This window comes from Aphelocoma coerulescens, chromosome 2 (assembly GCF_041296385.1).
Source record: "Aphelocoma coerulescens isolate FSJ_1873_10779 chromosome 2, UR_Acoe_1.0, whole genome shotgun sequence".
Lineage (NCBI taxonomy): Eukaryota > Metazoa > Chordata > Aves > Passeriformes > Corvidae > Aphelocoma > Aphelocoma coerulescens.
The window spans coordinates 2355814-2381454 of record NC_091015.1 but is presented as its reverse complement, the minus strand read 5'-3'; the positions used below and the strand labels follow the sequence as shown (position 1 = coordinate 2381454).

Sequence of the window (25641 nt, the reverse complement as noted above, 5' to 3'; positions counted from 1 at the left end):
ACATAACCGACTTCTCATAGCCCTGAAATCCATCTGCATCTCTCAAATCAACAGTTTCTCAGCAAAGTTAAAGCTTTGTGTCATCAAAAATTCTTTCCGCAAGTCAGAATGCCCCCACAGCTCCATCAGCCCTGACCTACTCAAGGCACAAGGGTCTGGGAATTCTCTACCACAAGCACCAGCAGAAACTACTTTTTTTCCCCCATTCATCTGAATTCCCTGCTTACTGAGGCTGTGCATCTTCTGCAACCCAACACTCTCAAGTTAAATATGTATCTAAGCAACCTGATTCATCAGCTCCAAGCCAAAGAGGTGAGCAGAGGGAGTTGGTACTGTGGAAACACAGTTTTTATATTTTTATATGGCACTATTATGCAAATCAGAGCAGCACAACTGAGTGCCATGGCTCCACCAAGGTCAGCCTACCACACAGATGGGGATTTAAACTGCTTTTGATTAATGTTACTTAAAAATCAACATAAAATTCTGAATGTTAGCAGGCCGATTTGGGAAGAACACATTTCCCTACAAATGCTTTCCAAAGTATCTCCACTGGCAAAGCTGCCAGCACAGCCCCACTAAAATAGCTGCAACCATTCCATTGCAGGTGTTTTGGAACAAGTATCAAAGCAACCGAGCTGCAGACAAATAAATGCAGAGATGCCCATCAGGGAAGGGATGTTTCTCTCATGATCTGCTCTGGAAATCCCCTTCTCTCTGGAAAAGGAGGGAAAAAGAGGAGGCATCTTAGCAGTGTCTCCAAAACTCATTTATGAAGCACGTGTCCAAAGAGCAACAACACCAGAACCCTGCTCAGAAGGGATGATTTGGGATATTTGATGTGCACGGGTCAGCTGAAGATGGGAACGCCTCAAAATTACCTCTTTCAACTATCCAAAGCACCACAGAGGTTTTTGTAAGTTCTCCACTAATGAAAACAATCCTATCAATTCTTTTTTCTGCCTGTCACGAGAAAAAATGCTTTTAAATTTTAAACTGGAAAGCAATGAACTTTCCTGTGTCACGGTTTGGAACGTCACCCTCAGCTCCACAGGACAAGGCAGCCAAATGCTGTTCTCACCTGTGCAATTCTTGACTTGTGCTTCTGATCTCTGCCAACACCACCAGATGTGGGACACTTGTTAATTTATTTTGAGAAAAGTGCCAAATTCATCACAATTCCCCCAGTAACATCCCATTAAGTCCTCACTAAAGTCTGTCCTTTATTCTCAACTGGTTGATGTAAATCTGAATTTTCTGTGTGATCCAAGAGACCCCTCAGCCCCAAGTTCAACAACTGCCCAAACTTCCCCTTCTTCCACAGAATTAAAGCAACAAAAGCAGTCACAAAAAACACAAAGGATTTTAATTTGTCATGAACACGTAACAGGTCTTTTCAAGGCAGAATTACCAAACAAATTCAGCAGCTGAGAAATAGTGTGAGTTGATCTAAACAAGCTGTCACTATTTATTAGGGACATCCATACAACACAGGTGATTCTTTAAATAAAAGGAATCAAAGCACATACATAAAAAAAATAATAATACCAGAAAAATCACACTGGCCATAATTTGTTACAGAATTCTCCTGTTTCTGAGACTCTCACACATGTAACAAACCTGATCAGATCAACACAGGTGGACATAACAAGGCATCCTGGTGTTCCACATAAAAAAAAATAAAAGGAAAAGCAGATTAAATTCCCAAGTTAAGGTGCACCAAACACCCTGTGGCATCAGAGTACATCTGTGAAGGGGAATTTTAAGGATGTTACACAAGAGGTAGAAGTAAGATTTCTGCAGCGTTCAAACACCCACAGCTGTTTTACAGAAATACTTAAATAAGCCTAAATTGATTAGTGATTAAAATCTTGCATAATCAACAATTTACTTTTTGTAAGCGAAGTTACAATTTCACATATTTCTGCTGGGCCCTCAGTAATATTTCCCTAGCAGTGTAAAATGGGATATTTTAAGGAAATGACCTTGACCAACACACATGTCAATGCTACACTTCAGACACCAGACAGTAATATTAAAATATAGACACTCTTCATCTTTGTGTATCTGTCATAAAAAATAAAAGGAAACTTATTTTTCCCATCTATATATTGGAAATAGACTAATTCTGTGAAAAAACTATGCTCATTAAGTCACTAGTGTGCATAAACAAGTTGTGTTTTACTCAGTAAAAAACATAAAGCAATCTTTGTCTGGCAATGATTTTTACTCTGATTTATTCCCTCTCTAACCAGCTTTTTTTTTTAATACGTTACATGCAAATATTTTCTTTTTTAAAGCTCATTTGGCAACAAGCAAAGAGGATTTTTAGCTCCAGTTCCTCCATTTGTTTAAAAGTTGCTCCTAACCCAATATATTTTCAAATCTCTAACAGCACAAACACGTACATTAAACACATTATTCTGCACCTTTGATTGCAGTATTGCTAATGAAGAAAAATAAAGACCTTCCATTCTATGTAACTGATAAATTTGATCAGCAAAGTTATTATTTTATTTTAGAAAATTACAAAGCAGTTATCCACCAAAAAAATAATTGATAAAAATCAGACATCTCAAGTGCTACAAACCAAGAAAAAGGAAAAAAAAAAAAAAGTGCTGGTGACTGACATGGATAAACTGGAATAAATCAAGGTCTCAGCATGGTTTAAGGCTCTATTTCCTTCGAAGCAGAACAGGAGAAAAACAAGGTGCAAAATTCCCAGGAATCCATCAGCTCAGCCCCAGCTCCTGCAGCAGGTACATTCCTCAGCTTTGAGAGAAAGCAAAATTATCCTGGCTAATTCCAAGAATCCTGATAGAAGAGGCTGGGAACTCATCCCTCTGGAGTTCCTTGTAACAAATGTTCAAGGTGAGCCACTGAGCTTGTGTTTGAAGAGCTCCTGAACTCAAGGTAAAGCAGCAAAGCCAGATCAAGACAGAAATCTCTTTAAGAGCTGTGGCTTCAACAAAGCAGGACCACGCTCAGCTCTTCAGCAGCCTAATTATTCAAAAATAATAATTAAAATATATATCCCAAAGTCAACTGCCCTCCTATTGACTGATGTGTTTGCTGCTCGTGCTCAGACACTAAATAATCACCCAAAGTTCTTCCACTTCTACATCTCCAACAGGAAAAATAAATAAATCTGCAGTAGACTCTGCTCATAAGGAATTTAACATTTAGTTTTGCAGCTAAGGTCACAGAGTCTGCCACACAAATAAAGATATAAAGAAAAAAATCCCCAAACCCCACTGCTTTGGGTTGTGCCACCATGCAGCATTTGTCAAAACTGCAGCTCCCAAACAGAGAATGGGCCAAAAAACCCCAAAAATTCCAATACCCAGCTTCCAGAGCAGGTAAAAACAGAATTTAAAAAAAAAAAATACATATAGGCTTAAGGTCTGTTTGTTGCATATTTTTTACAGTATTTAAACAAAACAAAAATCCAACTTCCTGCAGAATCAGAGCCATGGTTCAATGGTGGTTCAGTGACTATCCCACAGAGCCAAGCTGGATTCTGCCACTGAAGGAAGAACACATCTGAACCACAACCAAACCCATTTTGTGTTCAGTCCTCCTTGCTCTTCATCATTTCTTAAGTCTAGACAAGCTGAGTTTAAATCCCCCCTCAGCCCCTTCCCAGCCAGCAGCCAGGAGATGAGGTGATCCTGATCCTGATCCCAGAGGGAGAACCACATCCCTCTGGCTTGGGCCAGCTGTCCCCAAGCCCTCTCCTGGTCCCTCAAGCTGGGACACAGCTGATTAAAACCCACCTGGGAGGAAGGTTGGCCACCAGAACAGGGCAGGAAAAGCCAACTCTGCCCCAAATCTCAGCAGCTGCACCCTCTCAGCATCCACCAGCAGCACATGGGGAAAAGAATCTTGACTCAAGCAAAGACTCCTGGTCCCTCCTCAAGCCCTCCTGACCATGGAAGCCAAAAGAAGAGTGATCCTCGCCACTGGAATTAGGGCTCCCTGCAGCTCCTTCCTTCTTGAAGCTCCCTCTTCCCTCCTTTACATCCCCAAACAAAGGGTTGCAGATCAAACACAACCAGAGGAAGCTGTGCTCGTGGCCACTTCTGGAAAAGTGCACAGGAAAGCCAGGGAGCTTCCCATAAAAACCTGGGGTATCCCCACACTTCTCTGCAAAGGGAAATACCTCGACAAAGCCTCTCACTCACGTAACCCCCACCCTGAACCCTTCATTTCCTTCCAAGGGAAAAGGTGCCAGGAATAACCATAAGAGACTGACTGTGGACTAGAGCAGCATTTCCAAATTTCACACACCCAGGTACAGACAAAAACATTGGTAGTGGAGGTAAATACCAGCAGCAAAGAAAAATACTCAGTTTGGAAAGAATAAAATCCAAGAGCAGCAGTTTGGGAACTACATCTCACCCACTCCTGAAAAGGCCACAGCAAGACAAGCATCACCAAGTTAAATAACCTCCCTGCATGCTGCTCTAATGAAAATAACAAATTAATACCAATTGATGAGTTTTAGATTATGTAAATACCATCAGAGCAACTTAACTGCCAAAGGGACCTCGTGGATACAGAAGAGCAGAGATACAAAACCTAGAACCAGAAAAAAAAATAAAGCAAAGTTCTTCCCCTGCTGCCAGCCTCCCTTCTGGGAATTAGTAAAGTTCAATCACCCTAAAACTCCAGTTATTCATACAGAATACAGAAATAATTATAATTCTTAAGTCTATGTTGTACTGGACTATCCGTTTGGGATTTTAAAGCATTAAAGATTCACTACCAACTATCAAAAAGCACCCTGATAATAATCCTGACTTACAAAGGGACACCTGAGAATCCCATTTATTTAAACTGGAGCAATCCAGCATCCCTGCCACCAGGCCTGGCCACAACTCTGCCACCTTCTTCATCTCTCCCCAAAAATTTTAAAAGTATAAATCAAAACAGGGCAAAACCCTGAACAATTAAATCTAAAGAAAGCTGGGGTGGGGGGGGGAGTGGAAGCAGAAAAGGGACTAAACTAAATTTTACCTGATTGCTTCTCAAAATGGGGAGGGAAAGGGGGATTTTCTTTTTTCCCTTCAAAAATCAACCTTGACTCCAAACCAAAGCCACCTCTTTGGCTTAAGTGTGACCCAAAACCTCAATTCAGCTTCCCCTGAAGTCAGTAAAACATCAATACAATTAGTCCCTAAAGCCAAAAGCATTATGCTTGTACTTATTCACACCAAAAAGTCAGTGCAAGACTTGCAGAATTTGTACCTTGTGGCCAAACTGAACACGAGGCACCAAAAATAATGTTCTGACTGACAGAGCTGCTACAACTCCAGGCATTATTTTACAAAATAAAGTGGGTTTTATTCCCGAAAATGCAACAGGATTTGTAATAAAACAACAGAAGCGGAGCACTCTGAGATGAGAACTGAAGACAAAAGTCATCCTAGGCCTGATGCTGTCCATAACCAACTCATCTAAAGAAAAGGGCACTTAAAGCATTTCTGATCGAAGACCTGGAGTTTTGGTGAAGAAAACAGAGCGAGGCAAAGCGAAACTCGAGCATTTGTAGGGCATGACAAGGAGCATCTGACCCGGGCACATGATCCAGGGGCACATTCCAGAGCCACAGTGCTCCTTAAAGAGCCCCAAACTGGATGATCTTGTGTGTGCAATTAACACAATTAACAGCCTATGCTGATTGCAGTTAATTGCAGCCACTTTAAAATGCATTTTTAAAATGTAACCCTTTAAAATGCATTTTTAAACTGAAATTGGAACCAGAAGTGACCACACAGCTTTTTACCACTCTGGAAAAATGAGATTGTTAAAGGCACATTAACTATGAACTAATTAAGATCATGTTCCTTCACAATATCAACACATGAGCAGTACAATAACAACCAATTACACCCTAAACATTCACCACTACAAAACAACCCAGCAGGACCCACAAGGGTTCTGTAAACAGAAAAAAAGAAAAAACAACAGACCCAGACGTCAAATTTGGATTTTCTGCCAGCACAGCAATGGTAAATTAATTTTAATTTGGGTAATTAAACCCCCAAATCAGCCATGAACTGAAATACTGCAAACTCCACTTTACAGGTGTGGAGTACAATCAGTTTCACAAATGCAGATTGAACCTTCTTGAATTGGTTTGTGCAAATAAACTGCATGTGCACACAGAGAAAACACTCACACTAAAGTAACTCTGGTAACCTGATTTTTAGGCTAAGGCTGAAAATAATCTTTTAATTGGACTTCACTTTCTTTAGGGAAGAAAACAAAATCTTGCTATACTAAGAATCTGATTTCTATCTACTTTTGCTTTTAAACTTTACTCAGTGGGTTACAATGAGGCCTGGGCAAATTTTAGCTACAGATTTCCACACCTCAGTAGAGTTAAGGATGGCACTATTGAGACAACATCTGCTCTAGCAACATCCACGGACCCAGAACTACACAACTGCATTTGGAACAATTTTGCAAGTGCAGATATATATGGGAACAGTTCTATAACTACCCACAAAAATTTCAAATCTGACACTGAACACTGTGAGACACAAAAATCATCTTTTTTGTCCTTCAAATTTTGCTTATATCCCCAACTTCATTCACTTTTAACCCAAGAACTGCTCTCCAAAGCTGTTCATTAATATCCTGATACTCAAGAACCTTAATTATTAGTACATATTAAGAGACTGTGTAACAGTAAGACAGTTGTTAAAGCATTGAAATATACCTAAATGCCCTAAGAACACACCTTGAATTAGTTATTCTTTGCTAATTCTCACCCTGAACAGCCACACTCCGATTGTCTAAGCCACACAATGGAGACTAATTAACAGCAATTAAATATATTAAACCTTCCACGTCAAAAAATAATCAGTTAAACAGCTTTGGTAATCTAGTACGTAGCTTTGTGTAAATATTTTGCAAACATCCCTTTCCCAAAAAATCCCTATATAGCATGTGTATATTTATATAATAATATACAGAGTTCCTGAGTAAATCATTAAATCTGATTATTCGGAAGATTTGGCAAAATATTTAACTTCCTATTACTAAAATAGATTTTTAAATAAACATTCAATGAAGACATTAAAATAAATATGGAATGTGTCTGAAAAAAATTATAGTACCATGAACTTATATTAACAACAAACAATAGGTTTTTTTTAAATTAAGTGCATACTATGTTACATTGTTACTGGTTTTAAACCCACTGAGGAATCAGTAAATCTAATTTCTAATCCTGAGTGAGTCTTCTACCACCTGCTAACGTGTTACTTCCATGCAGTTCACACTGCAAAGCTACAAAATCCACTTTTTTAGTGGAAAAACCCAAGTGGACTGTGCTGTGGAAAAGCTCAGTTCACACTGGTTTTGCTGGAAACTGAACTGGCAGCACGACTGCTGCAGCCTCTCCCACAACCAGCAAGGAACACTGATTATTCCCTGTCAAACTGAGTGATAACCCACCCCAAAAAACCACCACCACAGCAGCATGCACTGCTCCTGACACAGTGATGGGGAGCAAATACTCGGTGATCACTCTGGCTCTGGAAAGAACGACACGTGGTGCAAAAAATAAAAATAAAACAAACCCTGAACGATTACTGAGTACCTTTAAATGCACTAAATTGTCTCATTAACAAAAAAAAAGGAGAATTAAGCTCTACCACACTCTGGTTTCTCAGGTCCTGGCCCGACTCAGGGCTGATACAGAGCTTTGGACAAGCACATGAGGAAAGGCTCAGCTACTGTTTAGCTCCTCTGAACATTAAAACTCTCAGCAGCAGACACCAGCATTATTCAAACGGCCTTAACACCACGACAAGCTGTGCCTCTCCACACCAGAATCCCACTACCAGAACTGCACACCACTGACCAGGCACATTAATTAACCCTTTCTGCCTCCTGACATCCTATGAAAATCCACCTCCCACGGTGCTGGGCAGGACCCGAGCCCTTCCCTCCCCATCCTCGGCTTTCCTTTCGTTATCTGCGGTCATTCCAAAACCCTCGTCGCTTCCTCAGCTTTTTCACTTCCTCTGCCTTCGTGCTCCACGCTGCTTTTCTCCTGGCTGCTCGTGCTGCGAGGACAAAGCTCCTGCAGTGCCCCTTGAAGAAGAAGCTGTTGTTTTTCGGGTCCAGCTGGGGGGGTTTTTGGCAGAGTCGCCTGCAGCGCGCACCAGAGCGCGGTGCGAGCCCTGCGCGTGGCACCAGCCAGGGCTCGCAGGGCAGCTGCCAGGGCCAGCACATCTGCAACAGGAAAAACACATCAGTGGACAAGCCTGGGAATGTTCTTACACATTTTGGTTTTTGAAATTGCATAAATTCGCTCAACTCGCGGCCTTGAGCAAACAGGACTTAAGGGGTATCTGAGCTGCACCAGTAATGACAGCTGCGACATCTCACGTGAATTGTCTGTGCAAAAAGGGGCCAAAAGTGCTGCAAAAAGGGGCTAAAACGCTGGTGGACACTGGGCAAACTGCTCTCCTGAGGTTGCAGGCAGTTTTGGGACTTTGCAGGGAGAAGAGGGGAACACTGATTTTTGGATGGGTGAGTAAAAGCACAAAGATCCAGTCAGAGATAAAATCCTAAAGCAGCTTTACAGGGGATTTGTTTGCAACTGTGAATCCTGCAAGGCCAGTGACTGCAAACCTGCACATTTCCAGCCAAAACTGCTGATACTGCAACCTTTCAGACAGAGATTGTTGACTAAATCTGGAACTAAGTGGACCAAGCTGCTCCTACACTTCTCTGGGAATTTAGGAAGGGTGGGGGTCTCACCAAAACCTATCACTCAACAGGAGGCACCAGGACCTGAGGAGGCCATAACTCATTGTAACAGATGACAGAGCTGTTATTTGTAGTACTGGCAATATTTAGATACTGTATTGGCAATAAATCTGTTCATATTCATCCATTTAACCACTGTGGCCTACCTCTCCTGCCTGGCCAAGAACCTTCCTTCTACTATTCCTGACTCACACTTGGAGTTAACACCATGTGAAAATTTTAGGAGTCATTTTAAAAGTCAGTTTGCATATAGGACTATTATTCTAAGGGCATGACGTTTTATATTTACTTTATATTTTTAGACACCTGAATTGCAGAAGCAAAACATTTTTACTCTCTTTCTCTCACAAGGAAGAACTATTCCACAGCGAGAGGAACCTCACTGTCCACTTCAGCAACAAGGAGTGAATTCCTCTTTTGTCCTGAGACAAAGGTATTTTCTGAGGAAAAAAATAATACCTTTAACCCCAAACCATGAATTGCCACATTTACTGCTGCTACAGGTTATTCTGGCTTTACTTAAATGGAATTTGGGAAACATGGAATGTCATTCCTGGTGGGTTTGTGATTTAAGTAGACAGACCACTGATTTACAGAACACTGGCAATTTTTTTTTTTGTTATTTTATAAGGAGCAGAGAAAGTATAGCCATAGCACTAAATAATTCTACTTGCTTAAAATTCTACTTGCTTTTACTTTTAGAACCACCATTTATGGTTAGGTAACATCAGTGAAGAATTTTCACAGTTCTCTTCTAGTCAAGAGGAAAAAACTTCAAAGTTTTAAACTAGTAACAGGAAAACCAAAAAAAAAAAAAAAAAGCAATAGAAATCAAAGTGATTTGAAGTCTTAAAAAGCAAAATTGTCTATTTGCAAACTTTCTTTTGCTGAAGTGACAAGAATTGCTGCGTATTGCAAATTTCATTTTTAAGTGGAACGTATTCACAATTAAATCCTCGAAAAAGCTTTGGCAACTCCACGAATGGGCAGCATCACCTTTCTCGTTGTTATAGCGTGGCACCCCGTGGCTCTGGGGGTTAGCAGCCTTCACAATCTCATCCTTCCGACGTGCCTGGGTCACCTGGATGGCTTCCAGGTGGAGCTCCAAGGCCCTGGAGATGTTCCCGTGCACAGGGGCACCACCAAGCCTCTCCATTTTTCCTATTAGCGTGAGCACCTGGCAGAAAACACCAGAAAGCCCAAAGCTTGGATTAATAAACAAACAAATCCTGCAGGAGCTGTGGGAATTGGGGCTCCACAAGGCCTACCCTGGCTCGTTCCCGGCACTGGTCGACAATCAGGCGATCCACGCGGGATGGGTTCGCAGGGAGCTGGGACACGGGGCTGCTGCTGGAGCTGGGGATGGGCTGCCCTGGGAAGTGTCTGGCAAGGTCAGCCTCAGTCTGCAAGGGAAATCATTTCCCAGTGTGATTGTTTGAAATCAGCACAGAATTATCAATCCGGTTTTGGAGCTGTTCAGAATTTTCAAGTGGATTAGGAGTGAGCGGCCTGTGTTAACTCCTGATGGCATTTACAGAAAGACATTCCCAAATATCACCAGATGGGCTGCAAAGGGACTTTAGTGATCATCTCATTCCACCCCCTGCCATGGGCTGGGACACCTTCCACTATCCCAGATTTCTCCAAGCCCCGTCCAGCCTCGCCTTGGACACTTCCAGGGATCCAGCTTCTCTGGGCACCCTGTGCCAGGGCCTCACCTCCCTCACAGCAAAAACTTCTTTCTAAATCTAATCTAACCCTGCCCTCTTTTGGTTTAAAGTCATTCCCCTTGACTTATCTCTATATTCCCTCATCAAAAGTCCCTTTCCAGCTTCCTTGCAGGAATCCTTCCCTAATTCAGACAACACTGCTCAGTGGCAGCTTTTAGAACAAAAGCTGTACAACTTTATTCGAATTAATCTTAGACACACACCCGGCCAAATTCTGGTGTAGCACCCAAGAAATGGGTAATTGAGGTGGTGCTGATTGATGGTGGGATCTGATGAGCTTAAAGGTCTTTTCCAACTTAATGATTCTGTGATTCCATGAACTTAAACCCTGACCCTCTCACTGCTTCATTCAACCATCACATATTATGGTTATTAAAAGAACCAGGTGATCACAGCAGCATAAATTGCATCTGAAGTGCATCACGATGAAACCACATTTAACATAAACTGATAGCAGCTTTTTAACAGAGAAAATATTTTTCTTCAACAGAGAAAATGTTTAACACAACAGCCAAACTTCCACTGAGAAAGAGTGATTTAGTCAGTGTCTAACACAGACAGTGACTAAACATCACCAAACCTATTTTTGGATAGGAAATTCTCACACCTGGAATAAAAAAGACACAGCCTGCAGTATATTCCTTTTCTCATTCCTTCTCCAGGGTACAACGGATGTAGGAGAGGGGTCAGGTGCTGCACTGCACTTCAAAGCTAACTCCACACCCACCCTGTTTACATCTGTACAGAGAATATGTGCTGAAGCCCTTCTCTTTTTGCTTTACTGACACTTCCACAATATTTGGTCCCTGCCCTGGCCTAACATGGAGTACAAGAGCTGACTCCACCTGCACTCATCATCTGAGGAGCCTGAAAGGCATCCAGAAAAAAAAAAAAATGGATGGGGAAAGGATCATGGATTCATATAATGACACCAGGTAACTAAGAATTACAACTAATAGGCAATTAACTAAACTAGACACACATTTAATATTGTGGACAATGCCTAACTTGTGGAAATGCTTTAAATGTGAGATCCCTGGAAAAGTGAGGTTTATGAAAGGAGACAGGTAAGCTGTGACCCCAAAGCAGCTGCAATGAACAGGTTTCTGGGAGCTGAAAGGGCTGAGCAATTAGGCAAGGTAGAGAGAATTAAACCAAATCCCAGGGGGAGCTTCTCTCTTCTCGCAGTCATCCCCTCTTGAGGAACGTGTGCTTTGGCTGCAGGAGCCAGGCTATGGCAGCTGGCTTGGAGCACTGAGAACAGTTCATACTCTGTAACCACAAAACACCCTGAGAAACCCAGAGCAGCTCGCTGGGATAAAACTGGATCACTGAGAATGGACCAGATTAAGGGGGTCAGTTAAGCCCCTCTGATTAATAAGGAGGTGGTACAAGGATAAACAAGTCTCCTTTAACGATGAAATCAAAAGCATGAGACAAAAACTATGACTTGGTCTTTGCAAATGACTGAATTGTCCCAAATCCTGCTCGAGAACAGGAAACAAACACTGGAGCAAGAACCATCCCTTTCTCACTTCCAGAGAATTCCTGGAAGGCCAGACAGGCAGAGAGGAGCCTTGTTTAAAGGAATCCATGAGAGAACAACAGAGGCAGTTCCAATCACAATTTCAAAAGTCCACCAGCAAAGCCCCCACAGCTGATGATGGAAAGAAAAAGGTGTTTTCCAGATCTGGCTTGGTCAGACACCTTTACCCAGTGCCCAGGAGGCTTCTCACACATGGAAGCAGCCAAGCACCCAGTGCATAATTAGAACCAGGGATTATGGACAATTTAGTTTCTGAGCCCTGGCATGGAATTCAGGGATTTGACTCCTCTTGGGAAAGCATTCCTGCTCCTTCAGAGCACAGAGCTTTCACTCCCAAGTGCAATACCCTCATTATCAGTGTGATCCCTCCCTGCCAACAGTTCTGGGAACCAGTCTGAGGCAGAAAAGTGACCGTAACGAGAAGAGCATGAACTGAAATTTCCTTTGGGAACAAGAAAAATATTGTAGTTTTTCTCTACAGCCACATAGAGGGTGCCCAGGATTAGTTACTTCATTTTCTTTTTTACTAAAGCCAGAGATTTACTACAACAAGAAAAAAAAAAGGGTAAGAGAAAGCTGCAACTACTACTGACAGTAAAAACCCAAATGAAACTAACAAAAAAAACCCCAAAACCCCCAAACCAACCAAAAAAAACAACCCAAAAAAACCCCAACCAAGTGAAGAAACACCCTAAAACCTCCTCTCTTTCTTCACACGATCTAAAACCAGTCAAGTCTTTATCAGGAGTCATCACCAGTTGTGCTTTACCTTCTTCCTCTCTTTCTCCAGAGCTCTCCACTGCTCATAGCACTCCTCTAGTCGGATGTGAAGCTCGTTAGCGGGGCCACTGCGGCTCCTGGGAGGTCTGAACTTGTTAAATGGGGTTGGAAAGGCAAAGTAGGGGGCAGGGACTTCCCCAGGGAAGAGATCACTGATGAAGGGACTCAAGGGGTTGAAGTCGTCGTAATGAAAAAGATCAACAAGGTCCGAGAATGGAAATGGCGGCGGAGGGAAATTAAAATTATTTCCTGATGAAAACAGTTGATGATTAAACAGAGGAAAGCTGGGATTTTGCTTAAAATCAGACATTAATGGGAAAGGAGGAAGCAGAGAAGGATTGATGAAATCTGACAAGCTGGCACCGTTCTGCTCGTGCTTTTTCGGGAACGCGCTGAAGGGCTGGCGGTTTGGGGCTGTAGATCCCAAATGAGGGATCCAATTCCTTCTGCCTCTTCTGTCGTCTTTATTGCCATTTTCCTGGCTCTGCTTTCTTGGGAACCTCTGGTATTTCTCAGGGTCTTCACCTGCAGCTTTCTGCTGCACAAACCAGTCGGGTGAACAACGAACGGGGAATTTACGGCGCCCGTCCTTACTGATCCCAGCGCCCTCCTGGGATCTTCCAACAGGTCTCACCTGCTTCTGACTCTCCGAGACAAAACGAGGAGCCCCCAAATGATTGGAAACTCCATTTGATGTTTGTAACCTCCCACCTTTCCTGGGAGGGAGGGCAGGTAGGAGCTGGGAGTAGTAGGAGGGCTGCGCTAGAGGCTGGTGGGTGGGAGAGCCCCCAGACATGGTGGAAACCCCCGATGAGGACTGGGGGCTCGTTGCCATTTGTATTCCATATGGAGCATCAGATGCAGCTGCCAGACTTTTCCCATCCAGCCACACACCCCCCTGGTATGAGGAATAACTCCCATTCTGCACGTTTTTCACAGATAAATCATATTCAGCTACTTGATGAGAGCTTTCCTTAGGGCCCAGATTCACCGTGCACTCGTTATTATTGTTATTAAAAACATCCCCCAAAGTAAAACCATGATGGCCATTAGGCACATGGGTTTCCTGGGGTTTTCTGCCTGTTCCTCCAGAAAAGTGATTTTCTTTCAGGGGCTGATTGAGAAAATGAAGTGATGGATGGACAGGTGACTGCAGTTTGGGAGCAGCTGTGAAGTTTTCGTATCTTTTAGAAAACAGGTGGCTGTCCTGGGATACCTTATCCCAAGAGTTATCAACAGGCTGATTGGAAAGATCAGGGGAATACTTAGTCTGTCCTTGAGGATAATTTTTCAGAGCTTTTCCTCTTGCTCTTTCGCTTTTCCAAATCTCCTTCTGAACGCTGGGGCTTTCCTTCATCCTGTTCCGAGGGGAAAAAGGGCTAAAATTGGACCCACATTTTTCGTAGTCTCCATTTAACCTCCCGTGGTCATAAGTGCACAAATGCTGGTTACAGCTCCCATTTGGGAAGGAAAACCCCTCCTGGGGATCCGTGGTGGTGGTGTTTTGCAAAGAGGAGTTTTCAGGGTAAGTGTTCCTCAGGGCATTGTCAGGGGGAGCACGGGGAGAGAGCCAAGACTCGATGAGCTGAAGGTCTCCCAAACCTCTGCGCAGCATCTCCACATCAGGAGGCTCCTGCAGGGGCTCCTGAAGGCAGCTGGTGCCCAGCAGGTTGGGAAAATCCTTGTTTGGGACAGAATGCTGAGCTGGAAGCCCTGGGAACTCCCCATTGCTGCCCAGATCAGGTGTCCACACAGGGGGAAACAATCTTGATAGAGAATTCCTGTAACAGAGTGAAACAAACCTCCTGTCATTATTTTAAAAGGTTTCTTACTTCAAAATAATTCACATATCATGGTTATTCCCCAGAATTACATTATTAACCCATCATACACAGCTCTCCTCAAAAATAGGAGGAATATTCCTACTGCAGGTGAGCAAATGCTCTGTGAAATCTCATCACCAACACTGTTTTATTTTTATCTGCTGTATGTTCAGAAACGCAGAGTTTATTTGGATTTATTAAATATTTCAGATTCCACTGTATTCAGTCAACTCCCTACTGGTTAAAACTAATTATCATCTTTTTTTCCTCCTCAAATGCTCCAAAGCTGATGGAAAGCTTTAGAAAATTTGCATTTTTAACAGTTCATTGTTTTGTTGGGTTTTTTTCTTTTTTTACTGACAAATGAAATGAAGACACTTCCACATTTTAAGGGGATTTAAAAGGCCTTCATTACTCAACTCCAAAATAATTAAAAATGTATATCACATCAGTGTGACAATGGGCATAAAAACCAACACACAAGTGGATAAGAACTCTCAGAACAAACTTACCAATCTGTAGCTGGTTCTGGCTTGTTTGGCTCCTCCAAAATGCTTGACACCAAACCAAACATATCAGGGCCACTGCCAGAGTAAGAAAGATTTATTGGTGCCCTGAAAAAAACAACCAACCCAAAATAAAAGTTTAAAGAACTATTTTTCTCCTAAACAAAACCGGCAAAAAGAAGATCAAACCTTTAATTTGTTTAGCAACATTTTCCAGTTGTTCTGAATTTAATGTGTCCTCAGCATCCCTGTGCAGAAATGTTCTTGCATTTGTGAATTCGACAGCCCAAGTGAAGGAGAACAATTTTCCTGACTTTTTGTTTCACCAGAGACTTTCCAAGCAGCAAAAGATTCCCCTCTCCTTCCAAGAAACAAAACTATTCCACAGACATTCCTTCAAACCTTGACCTTCTCATTTAGAGCATAAACAGGATTAATATTCTCCAGGTCTGGAGCATTCTAATTTATCTACTTCAAATAATTCAAAACCTCTTATGTTAATCTCAAAAAAATATATAAGTTATACATACTTAAGTTATATTTTAGTTGAACCACTTTGTAATCCCCTTTTGGAAAGAATTTGGTCAAAATTTTAGCAAATATTTCTGGCAAACACCCAAGGCTTTAAACAATTTTTAGACAAACCCAACTTTTACTTCAGGTGCAAAATGAGATTTTTATAGAGTTGTTTGTAATGACTCCTGACTCTTACTCCCAAGTTAATTTAAACAATGCTATTAAAGGTCTCCTTCCCTCTCTGCTCACTGTTTTGCTCCAATAAACTTCCCTCACCACCCTGTTCTGATTCCTTCCAGTGTCCCTGAAGATCTCTGAGTTTCCCCTGGTGCCCCACAATTGCTCACTGACTTTGCTGATTAACAGAGACCAGAAAATGTGGGACAAGCTGTTAGAAAATCACCTTTTTTCATCTCTTGCCACTGAAAATCAGTGAAAATCACACCCTGCTGGCTTTTAAGACCTCGCCACATTTTTACTTCTCACTCCCTCTCTGATTTACTCCGTGACTGCTCAGTTTGCTCTTTAAGGGATCTGGTCTGTGTGATTTTATTTGGGATACACAGAAGTGCAAAGGCTCTTGAAAATGTTTTGTGAATGCAGAACTGATATTTGATAACCAGATCTTTTCTGTATCTTTGTCAAATAGCAAAGTCTTTTCTTTTTCTATTTATTTTTTCTTTTTTAAGGAGACTTCATCAAGGAGTATTGAAATTCATCTGCAGGTTCAGAATGGGTGCAGACATGGATTAACTCTAACTCTGTAGCTTTTTCCTTTTTAAAGCTATCTTGCAACAATCTAAAGGCTGCTTTTAAGAAAATATCGTGCATTTTAATTAGCAAATTGCCACTCCTTGCTTAAAATTAACTCGTACAGCTGACACCAAAGCTGTGTGATGCTTTATTCAGGAAAAAAGCATCACTCTGACACTTCCCACTGAAAACTAGCAAAAAAAAATAAAGATTTTTTTGCAATCCATGTACCACCTTGGGAACCAGAGGACTTTCTCCCCACCTCAAATTTTGCTCCTTATTAAGCAAATGATGAAAAAAATGCAGTGAGGCATTAGAAACGCTCATTAAAAGAGCATTTTCTCATCAAAAGCTGCTGTGCCAGCCTCTACCAACCAATTCCTCCCAAAAAATGACAACATTCTGTCACCATCACCTGGCTTTGAGATGGAAAAAAGAAACCCCCCCCCACCTTTTTTTCACCACCTCAGTAGTAACCACTACAGAGCAAAGAAAATCTACTGAGAGTTTCCAGTGATACCAGAAACTCTCTCCCCCCCAAAAAATATCAAGAATCCCCCATTTGTTCTTCCCCACAAGAATTCCAGTGCTCCAGAACCCCTAAGGCCACAGTGGGAATGCTGATACCTTTTCTTTGGGCACTCCTGAAAGGCAGTTTGGGATCCAGGATCCTCAGCACATCCTGGCCAGTTGCTGCACAGCCGGGAGGATTCCAGAGGCGTGGGGGGACTGGGGACTGCTCCCAAAAACGGGGAGAACAACTGAGTGTCCATGGTTTGCTCCCTGCTGTTCACCTGGGGTGGGAAGAGAAGGGAATGTTTTTTAGTATTAGATGTTCACAAAGTGAGCAGTACAGGCAGCAAAAAGCCAAGCTTTGCTTTTACTTCCTGAACTAAAGGAATTTTTTTCAGGAATGTGCAACACAGCCACGACAAAAGGATAAAGTCTCAATCATGTTCCCTCCTTTGCCTTAAATTAGGCCAAGTCTGACAAATCTGTCTTCTAAAAATAAACAGACAACTAACAGAACTGACTTACTGCACAGTAACAGGGATTCTCCACAGGTTTCACATTGTAGGTGTTGGCGTGGCACGTTCACAGCTCAGAATCTCCTGCTCTATGAGACTGGGAATGCACCTGTCCCAGGCAAACACATCCCCTCTGGAAAACAAAGGGGAGAGCCATCATGCCTGTTATATCCCCCAAAAAACACAGAACATTCCAATGGAGAGCCCGTGGGAAGCAGGGAAACTCCACGGAGCAAAACGTGGGTAAGAAAAGTAACCCAAGTACTGCTCCAGAAAAGAATACTACAAATAAATTATTTATTCAGAGATTATTTATACCAAAAAAGACTGGAGCAGATGATACTTGAGGTCCCTTCCAAACTAGAAGGGTTGGAATTTAATTTCTCTTCCTTGCTATAAATCCTTGGCCTAGTGAAAGCTGTCATGGACTCAGATCTCCCTTCCTAGGCATTGTCTGAAAAGGCTGGGCAGAAATATTCTCTGCCAGGTGTGCTCCTACCAAGAGCAGGACAGGACAACCCTGCAGTGAATGTTTTTAAATCAAAAAAAAGGTTACACTGAGAGTTTATCACTTGCTATAAACTGATTTTACACATCCAAAGAAATCTCTATTAAATAAGAGAATTAGAGGTACTAAAACCCTGTGGAGGCTACACAAATATTCTGGAAAATTCCATATGAGCACTCTCTCAGTATTCAAGTCATTAAATCAGGCACAAGAACAATTCAAACAGGTCCATTCTGACCCTGCAGGGGAAGGGAGGAGACTTTCTGCTCCAAATGACTCCTGAACAAACACAGGTATCCTTTAGGATCCAGCAAGGCCAGAATTCCACAGGAATTTAGCAGAATCCCCACACCAACGCCCAGCCCCTGGTGCTGTTTGGGCTACCAGGAAGCAACACAGAGAGAAATTCCTGCTCCTTGGTGAGGTTATAAAATACTTGTGCATAGATTAAAAATAGGATCTCTAACAAATGGATTTATGTTTTATTTTCAGAGTCATTAATCACTGCTAATGTGAGTTGTGCAGGACAATGTGTCTAAAGCCCAGGAGAAGAGGGACTTCATGTACCCTAGATAAGGCTCAGTGCTTCCAAAACACTGGAGCCTGCCCTTCCACCCAGTCAAACACAAATTCTCCTCTGGGGTTCACACAGGAGCTAACAAGTTGCAGGAAAAAAAAAGGGGGGGAAAAATGGGATAGAATCATCTCAAAGTTAAAAAAAACCAATGAATTAAATGCTGCCTCTAAATAAAAAAAAAAAAAAAAGAAAAAGAAACCAAATTATAACTCTTACAGTCTTCAGTAGGGCTTGCACTTTATTCCCCTTCAAATCCTGGGAAAGCCACTGGTGCTAATAAATTACCTTCCAAAAAACCAATAAAAATCTACATCTAGAACCCAGATGGGTTATTGGGATGGATTCTTTTCATTCAAACAGCTGAGGAGCAGGCAAGCAAAAGTATTTACCAAAATCATTCACTATTTCCAAAAGCCTCAAGCAGTTCTTTGTACTTAGATTCTCTTCCAAAGTGTCTTTCGAGGAGAAATACATGAGCACAACTTCATCAATAAAATGTTAATATTTCAAGTATAAATCAATATTAAATTAAAGAGTATCAAAGCTATTAGACATGGATACTGTTGTGGCATGAAAAAAGGAGAGATTTAGACATGAAGAGAAATTTGTTCCCTGTGAGGGTGAGGAGGCCCTGGCACAGGGTGCGCAGAGAAGCTGTGGCTGCCCCATCCTTGGGAGTGTCCAAGGCCAGGTTGGAGCTCCCTGGGGTAGTGGAAGGTGTCCCTGCCCATGGCAGGGGGTGGAACAGATGATTTTTAAGGTCCTTTCCACGCCAAAACATTCTGGGATTCTGTGATCTTGCAAGATCAGTAAAGGATGTGTCCGAGACATTTTCCACACAGAGGTTTCTGCCTCCCCAGCGCTGCCTGAGATGGGCGGCTGAAAACAGAGATCTGCCCCTTGTGAAAATCCTCTCTGCAAAGATTCCCCAGCACTGGGAATACAGCAGGACACTCCCATCTTACTCCTCATTACTGGAAGTGTTTTGTTCCTAGTGCTGTCCAGCAAAGCACTGGAAGCAGTTCCTGTTATCCCGAGATGCCACGAGCTGCTGGCAGCACGCTGGAGGCCCCTCAGGCAGCCTGGAAGGAGTTTCAGGAATTTTCATGGAGCATCCTAAATTATGCCAGTGTTATGTACGTCTGGGGGACTGAAACAGAATGATTTGGGGTGGGAAGAGACCTGAAACTTCCACTATCCCAGACTGCTACAAGCCCTGTCCAACCTGGCCTTGAACACTCCAGGGATGGGGCAGTCACAGCTTCTCTGGGAATCTGTGCCAGGGTCTCACCACCCTTTGGGAAGGATTTCTTCCTCTTTAGAGGTGAGGAGAGTTTATGGCTCATATCACACTTACAGTTCTCTGAAAAGGCATTTTGTAAGCTGAAAAATAATGTAATCACATCTAAATATTGCTTCATTGTATAATCAGAAGAAACTGCTTTCACTGACATCCAGTCCCATCCGAAAGTTCTTGATTTTCCAAACAAAAAGGAATGAAATTAGCCAAAAGCCTTTTTACAGCCATTTATCCTAAAGCTGCAGGATCTCACTGCTCCAGAGCACTGCAAGAACAGCCCTGATAACAACAGTAAACAGCAGCACTGCAGCATTATCACATCCACACTGAGGGGATTCTGCTCTGATTTCTTGGCAGGATAAATACTTCCTGTTTATTCCTTGGGTTTTGTTTCTTGGCAGGATAAAGCAAACAGAAAAAAACACTGTTTTGGGGGGTTTTTTAAGACTTTTAATAACTCCCACCTATGGATATATTAATCTATAGCACGCTGGGACTGTCTGACTCATTCAGGGTGCACTGCTAGGGGTTCTCTGAAACCAGGGGGTAAAAAAAAAAAAAGTTAAAAAAAAAAAAACAGAAAACTCTAAATTGCTTTTTTGGATTACCCAGGAAATGAACCAGCAGAAGTAAACAGGCAACAAGGATATGTAAAAAACCAAATTCAGGGGAGAAAACAGGGCAGTTACTCAGATCTCTTAATATCAGGGCTAAAACCATAAAAACAGCAGATTACTGAAGACTTCCTCCTAAATCCTGAACTCGCATCATCCAAAAGATTCGTCACCACCCCAAAGGGAAACGTTCCTTTTCAGCAGCCAAAGAATCAAGAAACATTTTTTCTTGAAGAAAAAAAATCAAGTCTGCCAGATCCCTCTTAGCTGGGTCAAAAACACTTTTAAAAAAGCACCTTTTAAGGTGGGCTGTTTGGGGCAATAAATGCATTTATGAAGTGCTTGTTCAATATATGGGTTCTGCTGCCCGATTACAATTAGGAACATTCACAGGCTCACGGGCCATTTGTTTATTTTGTTTTAACACAAGCATCTAAATGTTCATTTCATACCAACAAAGATTTTTTGGGGGTTTTTTTTTGGGTCTATGGTAACTTCCAGCAGCTGTTCTTCAGGACTTTGTGGTGAGTCTCACAAAGACAAGAAGAGTGTGGAGGATCTGCTGCCTTCTGTGACCAGAGGATCACTCTCCTGCCCTGACACAAACCTGGAAAGTTGCTCCATCTGGGATGCAACATTCCCTCCAGGTGCTGAGGTTTTCATGTAATGTGGCTATTCACTATAAAACAAACACCTCACACAAGTTTTTATTTCTGTTTCCCCACAAAAATGCAGTTTTTGGACTCACTTGTGGCTGGCAATGCCCAGGGGTGGCACTTGGGCCGTGTCCTTGTTATCAGTACCCAGGTTCTCTCCTCTGGAGTGTGCAGCATTGCGTGGAGGCAGGAATTAGACTCCTAAGGACCAACTTCTCCTGTTTAAAAGCAATTAAAAAAACCCAAAAAAGCAGTTACCAGGTCTGTCAGAGTTGTGTTTACACATAAAACTCATTTCTAGCTCCCCCTCATTGCTCCTTCCATTGTGTCCCCACACACACTCCCAGGGCTCCTCCAGTACCACCATCCCTATCCCGAGGCAAGACAGGGAAGTCCATCCTTCCAGGGAAGGGAATGGAGCTGGGAAGGGGCTGGAGAATTCCTGAGGGAGCTGGGAATGCTCAGCCTGGAGCAAAGGAGGCTCAGGGGGGACCTTGTGGCTCTGCACAAGTCCCTGACAGGAGGGGGCAGCCAGGGGGGATCAGGCTCTGCTGCCAGGGAACAGGGACAGGAGGAGAGGGAATGGCCTCAGGCTGGGCCAGGGGAGGTGGAGATTGGGTATTAGGGGGAAATTTCTTCCCAGAAAGGGTGGTCAGGCACTGGAGCAGGATGACAGGGAAGTGGGGGAATCACCACAGTGTTCAAAAGGAGACTGAATGGGGCACGTGGGGACACGGTTGGACTGACAGGCTGGATCTGAGAGGTCTTTTCCAACCTTAACAATTCCATGTTTGCCAAGAGCACTTCAGGTAGAATGTTCTGATTCCAAAATCCTTCCCTGTGCTCTCTGCACACCCACTTTGACCCATTACAGCACAACCCCCTGTGTTGTGGACACCTCCCCATTAAGAGGGGAGCATCCAGCTGTGGCTGTCCCCTCTCTCACGTGTGACACTCCTCAGGACACAGCAGAACAGTGTCCCAGGTGAGCAAATCAATGCCCTGCACAAACCTAAGGCTTCATCTTCACTGCCACAAAGCTTTGACTGGGGGAAGGACAGCTTTTATGATTAAGATAAATTAAGTGTGCAGCAGTCACATTATGATGAATTCTCAAAACCTGACAAAGCAGCTGTTCCCATCCTAAATGAAGGAGATGATGTCAGACTATCCACAGCCTTCTGTGGCTGATCTACAGCACTAAGGATTTTCCTGATCTCATGTCCAACCTGGATTTTGCTGCCAGGACTGGGATCCCACCACAACAGCCTTTCCTGAGCTTTAAACTGCTTTATTTATCACCTGTTCTTCTGTCAAAGCACTCTTAACCGTACACATTATTGATCTGGCTAATCATTACCTCTGTGACACAACCCATCTATTTGCAGCTTTAGAAGGGGATTTCACAAAGCACTCATGGATATCCTAAAGCCCAAACAACAATCCACTGATCTCTCTAAACAGGAACTACCTGAAATCATGGGAAACTCCCAAAGAGTTGCAGGTGCTGCATTTGGGCTTCACAGCCCACGTCAGAGTCCAAGTGAAGCTTAAAATTTACACAGGTGCTCAAAACAGGTCTGAGTGCTCCAGACTCCATCAGAACCATGGATTTGCAGGGGTCACTGCCTGTGGCTGCCACTTTGCCTCTAGGGCTTGGTACAAACTGATGCTTCTTGCACTACAGGCAAATAAAAAGGGGATTTCAAACATTACCTCGGTGTTTCAGGGAGATAATGAGGAAGGCCTGAAAACTTCCTCCTACACTACAAGTTCCAGAATCAGGCATCAGGTTTGAAAACCCACATTTCTCACTAACACATCTCTTTTTGGACTTACTTTGTATTTAGGCCTACCCGCTTTACAAAGCTACGTGGCAGGAAGTTTTTTTGGGATGAGAGATTCCAACCTGCTCCTCAATTCCATCCTTGAAACAAGGCACTGGTACCTTTCTCAGGTACTTCTTCCTGAGCCAAAAACCCCCACCCAAACACAGAGAACATTTCTGCAACACTCATTTGAAAACTTCTAATTCACAAGCTCCCCACTGACTGAAATTCTTGCTTTATTTAAAAAAAAATAATAAAAAATACAAGGAATGATTTGCCAGCAGATAGTTTAGAAAAAAAGCTCTACTCTACAATTCATTTAAACTATTTCAGAAAGTTACTAATATTGTTTTCAATTATAGATTTTTATAGCTCTACACACTCCCAGTTGTTGTCCAAAGCCACAAGTACCCTGAACACTCCAGTCCCACTATTTCTAAGTGTGCAAAAATGACTGAAACCCTTACTCTGGAGTTTCAGATTTTATTTTTTTATGCAGGCTCCATGGAAATATAAGGGACTGTAATTCACCTTCACTTACAATTCCTACCACGTGTCACACTCCATTATCTCCTGGTAGTCCAGGGAAACACAAGGGAATATTAAACAAACAGGTAACGAGTTTTTACTGGACTTCCACTCACTTTAAAGTCAAATAATCCAAAGGCACCTCAAGTGCCTGATTTGTAGATAATGCCCTGTGCTGTAAAACAGGATTACTGGTATTAACATAAACCTTTTTGCTCAGGAATATAAAATTCCAGCTGGAGTTACAAAATATTTCTCCAGATTCATTCTGACAGATGGCCTACCCAGTACAGTTTAGACTCCACTAAATCAAAACACCTTTCCAAATCCATTTTTAAACACACAAAAATGATGTAGCTATTCACTGCTGAGTGGGGAAAACCCACACTTATTGAAGTTACAAACTGGTGTAGCATGTGGACAAATAAACAGAACTTTTTTTAATCAGCTGCATCAGGATCAGGAAACACGAAATAATATATAGAAGTTTGTGTCTTAATTTCATTAGACTCCTCAAATCGGATATAAAGCCACTTTTTCCCACTTGACTTGCTCCTCACTTTGTGAGATTCAAGTACTAAAAGGTGTCCTCAGGATTACAAATTCGAGCAGAACACTGTCACGACGTCCCTTCAAAGACCTAAACTGCTTCTTAAGAGAAATAGAGGAGTTCTTAATTTTTTAATTACCTGGTTGCAAAGTTACTACACTTCTCAGGGAGGAGATGACAGCAAGCATTCCCAAGTTTCCCATTCACATTGGGAAAGACTTTTTAAGTCTGCTGCTAGGGGACTCTGGTGCTCAACACCAAAAAACATTTGTGTTCAGAGAAATATGGGTTTTGTCAGGCGCCCACAATCACAAAATCACTCTAAAGGCTGAGCACTGTTAGGAAACACACGCGACACTTTACTTCAAACGACAACAACCTCAGCAAACATTACAGCGCCGAAATCACTTCCCTGGGTGGTTTCCCAGCTGCCCGAACCACCAGCATCCCTCCGGACCCCCCGAGCATCCTTCACTCTGAGCATCCCTCCGGGAGGAGCGAACGGCGCAGAAACCTCACCCCGCAGCCGAGCCAGCTCCCACCGAGACAAACCTGAGCGTTGCTGGTTCCCACCGGCCATTCCCTGCTGCTTTTCCTGCCCCGGCGGGGAAGGAGCGGCCGGAGCGGCCGGCAGGACCCGCAGCCCGTCCCCCGGGTGCCACCGCGCCGCTCCCCGGCCCCTGCGCGGGGGATCCCCGCTCCACACCTCGGTTACTACACGCACTCTGTTGCCAGGCTATGGAAAAGCGTCTCCTCCGCTCCCTGGAGCCGCCGGAGAAAAGAGAAAAAGCCGCGGGAAAGCAGCGGGAAAGCCTCGGGAAAGCCGCGGATTCGGGGCGGCGGGCAGGGAACGGCCCCGCCAGGGGAAGCGCAACCCGAGAGGCTCCGAACTCGACGGGAAAGGGCGCCGGCTCCTCGTCCCCGAGATGTCACCTCCCGTCTCCCGAGGCACCCGCCCTTCCCCACTGCTCGGCGGCTGCCGGAGCCCTGCCCCGGCCGCAGCAAGGCCCCGCCGGGCACCGGGGGAAGCCGGGCTCACCCTGCGGGAGCCGCCGCTGCCCGGCCCGTCCCGGCCGTGCAATGCCTGATGTCACCGCAGGGCCAGGATGCGCGAGGACGCCGGGAATTGGAGTCTTCTCCCTCCATCCCAGGGTGGGGGATCCCCCTTCCCAAACCGGGTTTAGGGGGTTTTCTGGGCGCTGCCTGCAAAGCGCGGCGGAGCGGAGCCGTTGAACCGGGAAGCGCTGCCCAGGTGGGGAAGGGAGCGCGGGGGAGTTGGGGAAAGGCGGCTTCTCCTCCCCAATTAGCAGAAGTAATTTTCAAGTAATTACGCTCAGGTGATCACTGTGCTAGGTTTATATAAAGTATATATATAAAGTATATATATAAAGTATATATATAAAGTATATATAAAGTTTATAAGTTTATATAAAGTATATATATATGCTATAAAAAGTATATATATAAGTATGTGTGTGTATATGTATATTTAAAGTATGTGTAAAAGGGAATGTATAAAAGTATATAAGTATAAAAATATATAAAAGTATATCTATTAAATTATGCGTATATATATATTTAAAGTGTACATATATATGTAAAAGTAT

General features: G+C 43.2%; 1 protein-coding gene across 6 annotated transcripts; it reads right to left on the bottom strand.

Annotated features, from left to right (window-relative positions):
- Nucleotides 1-1344: 1344 nt before the first annotated feature.
- Nucleotides 1345-25368, bottom strand: LOC138106149 (meiosis-specific coiled-coil domain-containing protein MEIOC-like). 6 transcript variants are annotated; one of them, XM_069006230.1, is made up of 9 exons: nucleotides 24587-25368; nucleotides 21220-21345; nucleotides 17483-17605; nucleotides 17072-17238; nucleotides 15182-15283; nucleotides 12836-14627; nucleotides 10059-10193; nucleotides 9787-9967; nucleotides 1345-8250 (listed from the first exon to the last, which is right to left on the bottom strand). In XM_069006230.1, exons 4-9 carry the CDS (start codon nucleotides 17215-17217, stop codon nucleotides 7997-7999), a joined length of 2610 nt encoding a protein of 869 aa, XP_068862331.1. In that variant the 5' UTR covers nucleotides 17218-17238; nucleotides 17483-17605; nucleotides 21220-21345; nucleotides 24587-25368; the 3' UTR covers nucleotides 1345-7996. The 6 variants fall into 6 exon arrangements, with proteins under 6 accessions (XP_068862331.1, XP_068862332.1, XP_068862333.1 ...); XM_069006231.1 differs by having other exon boundaries at nucleotides 24741-25368; XM_069006232.1 differs by having other exon boundaries at nucleotides 24759-25368.
- Between the last annotated feature and the right edge of the window lie 273 nt (nucleotides 25369-25641).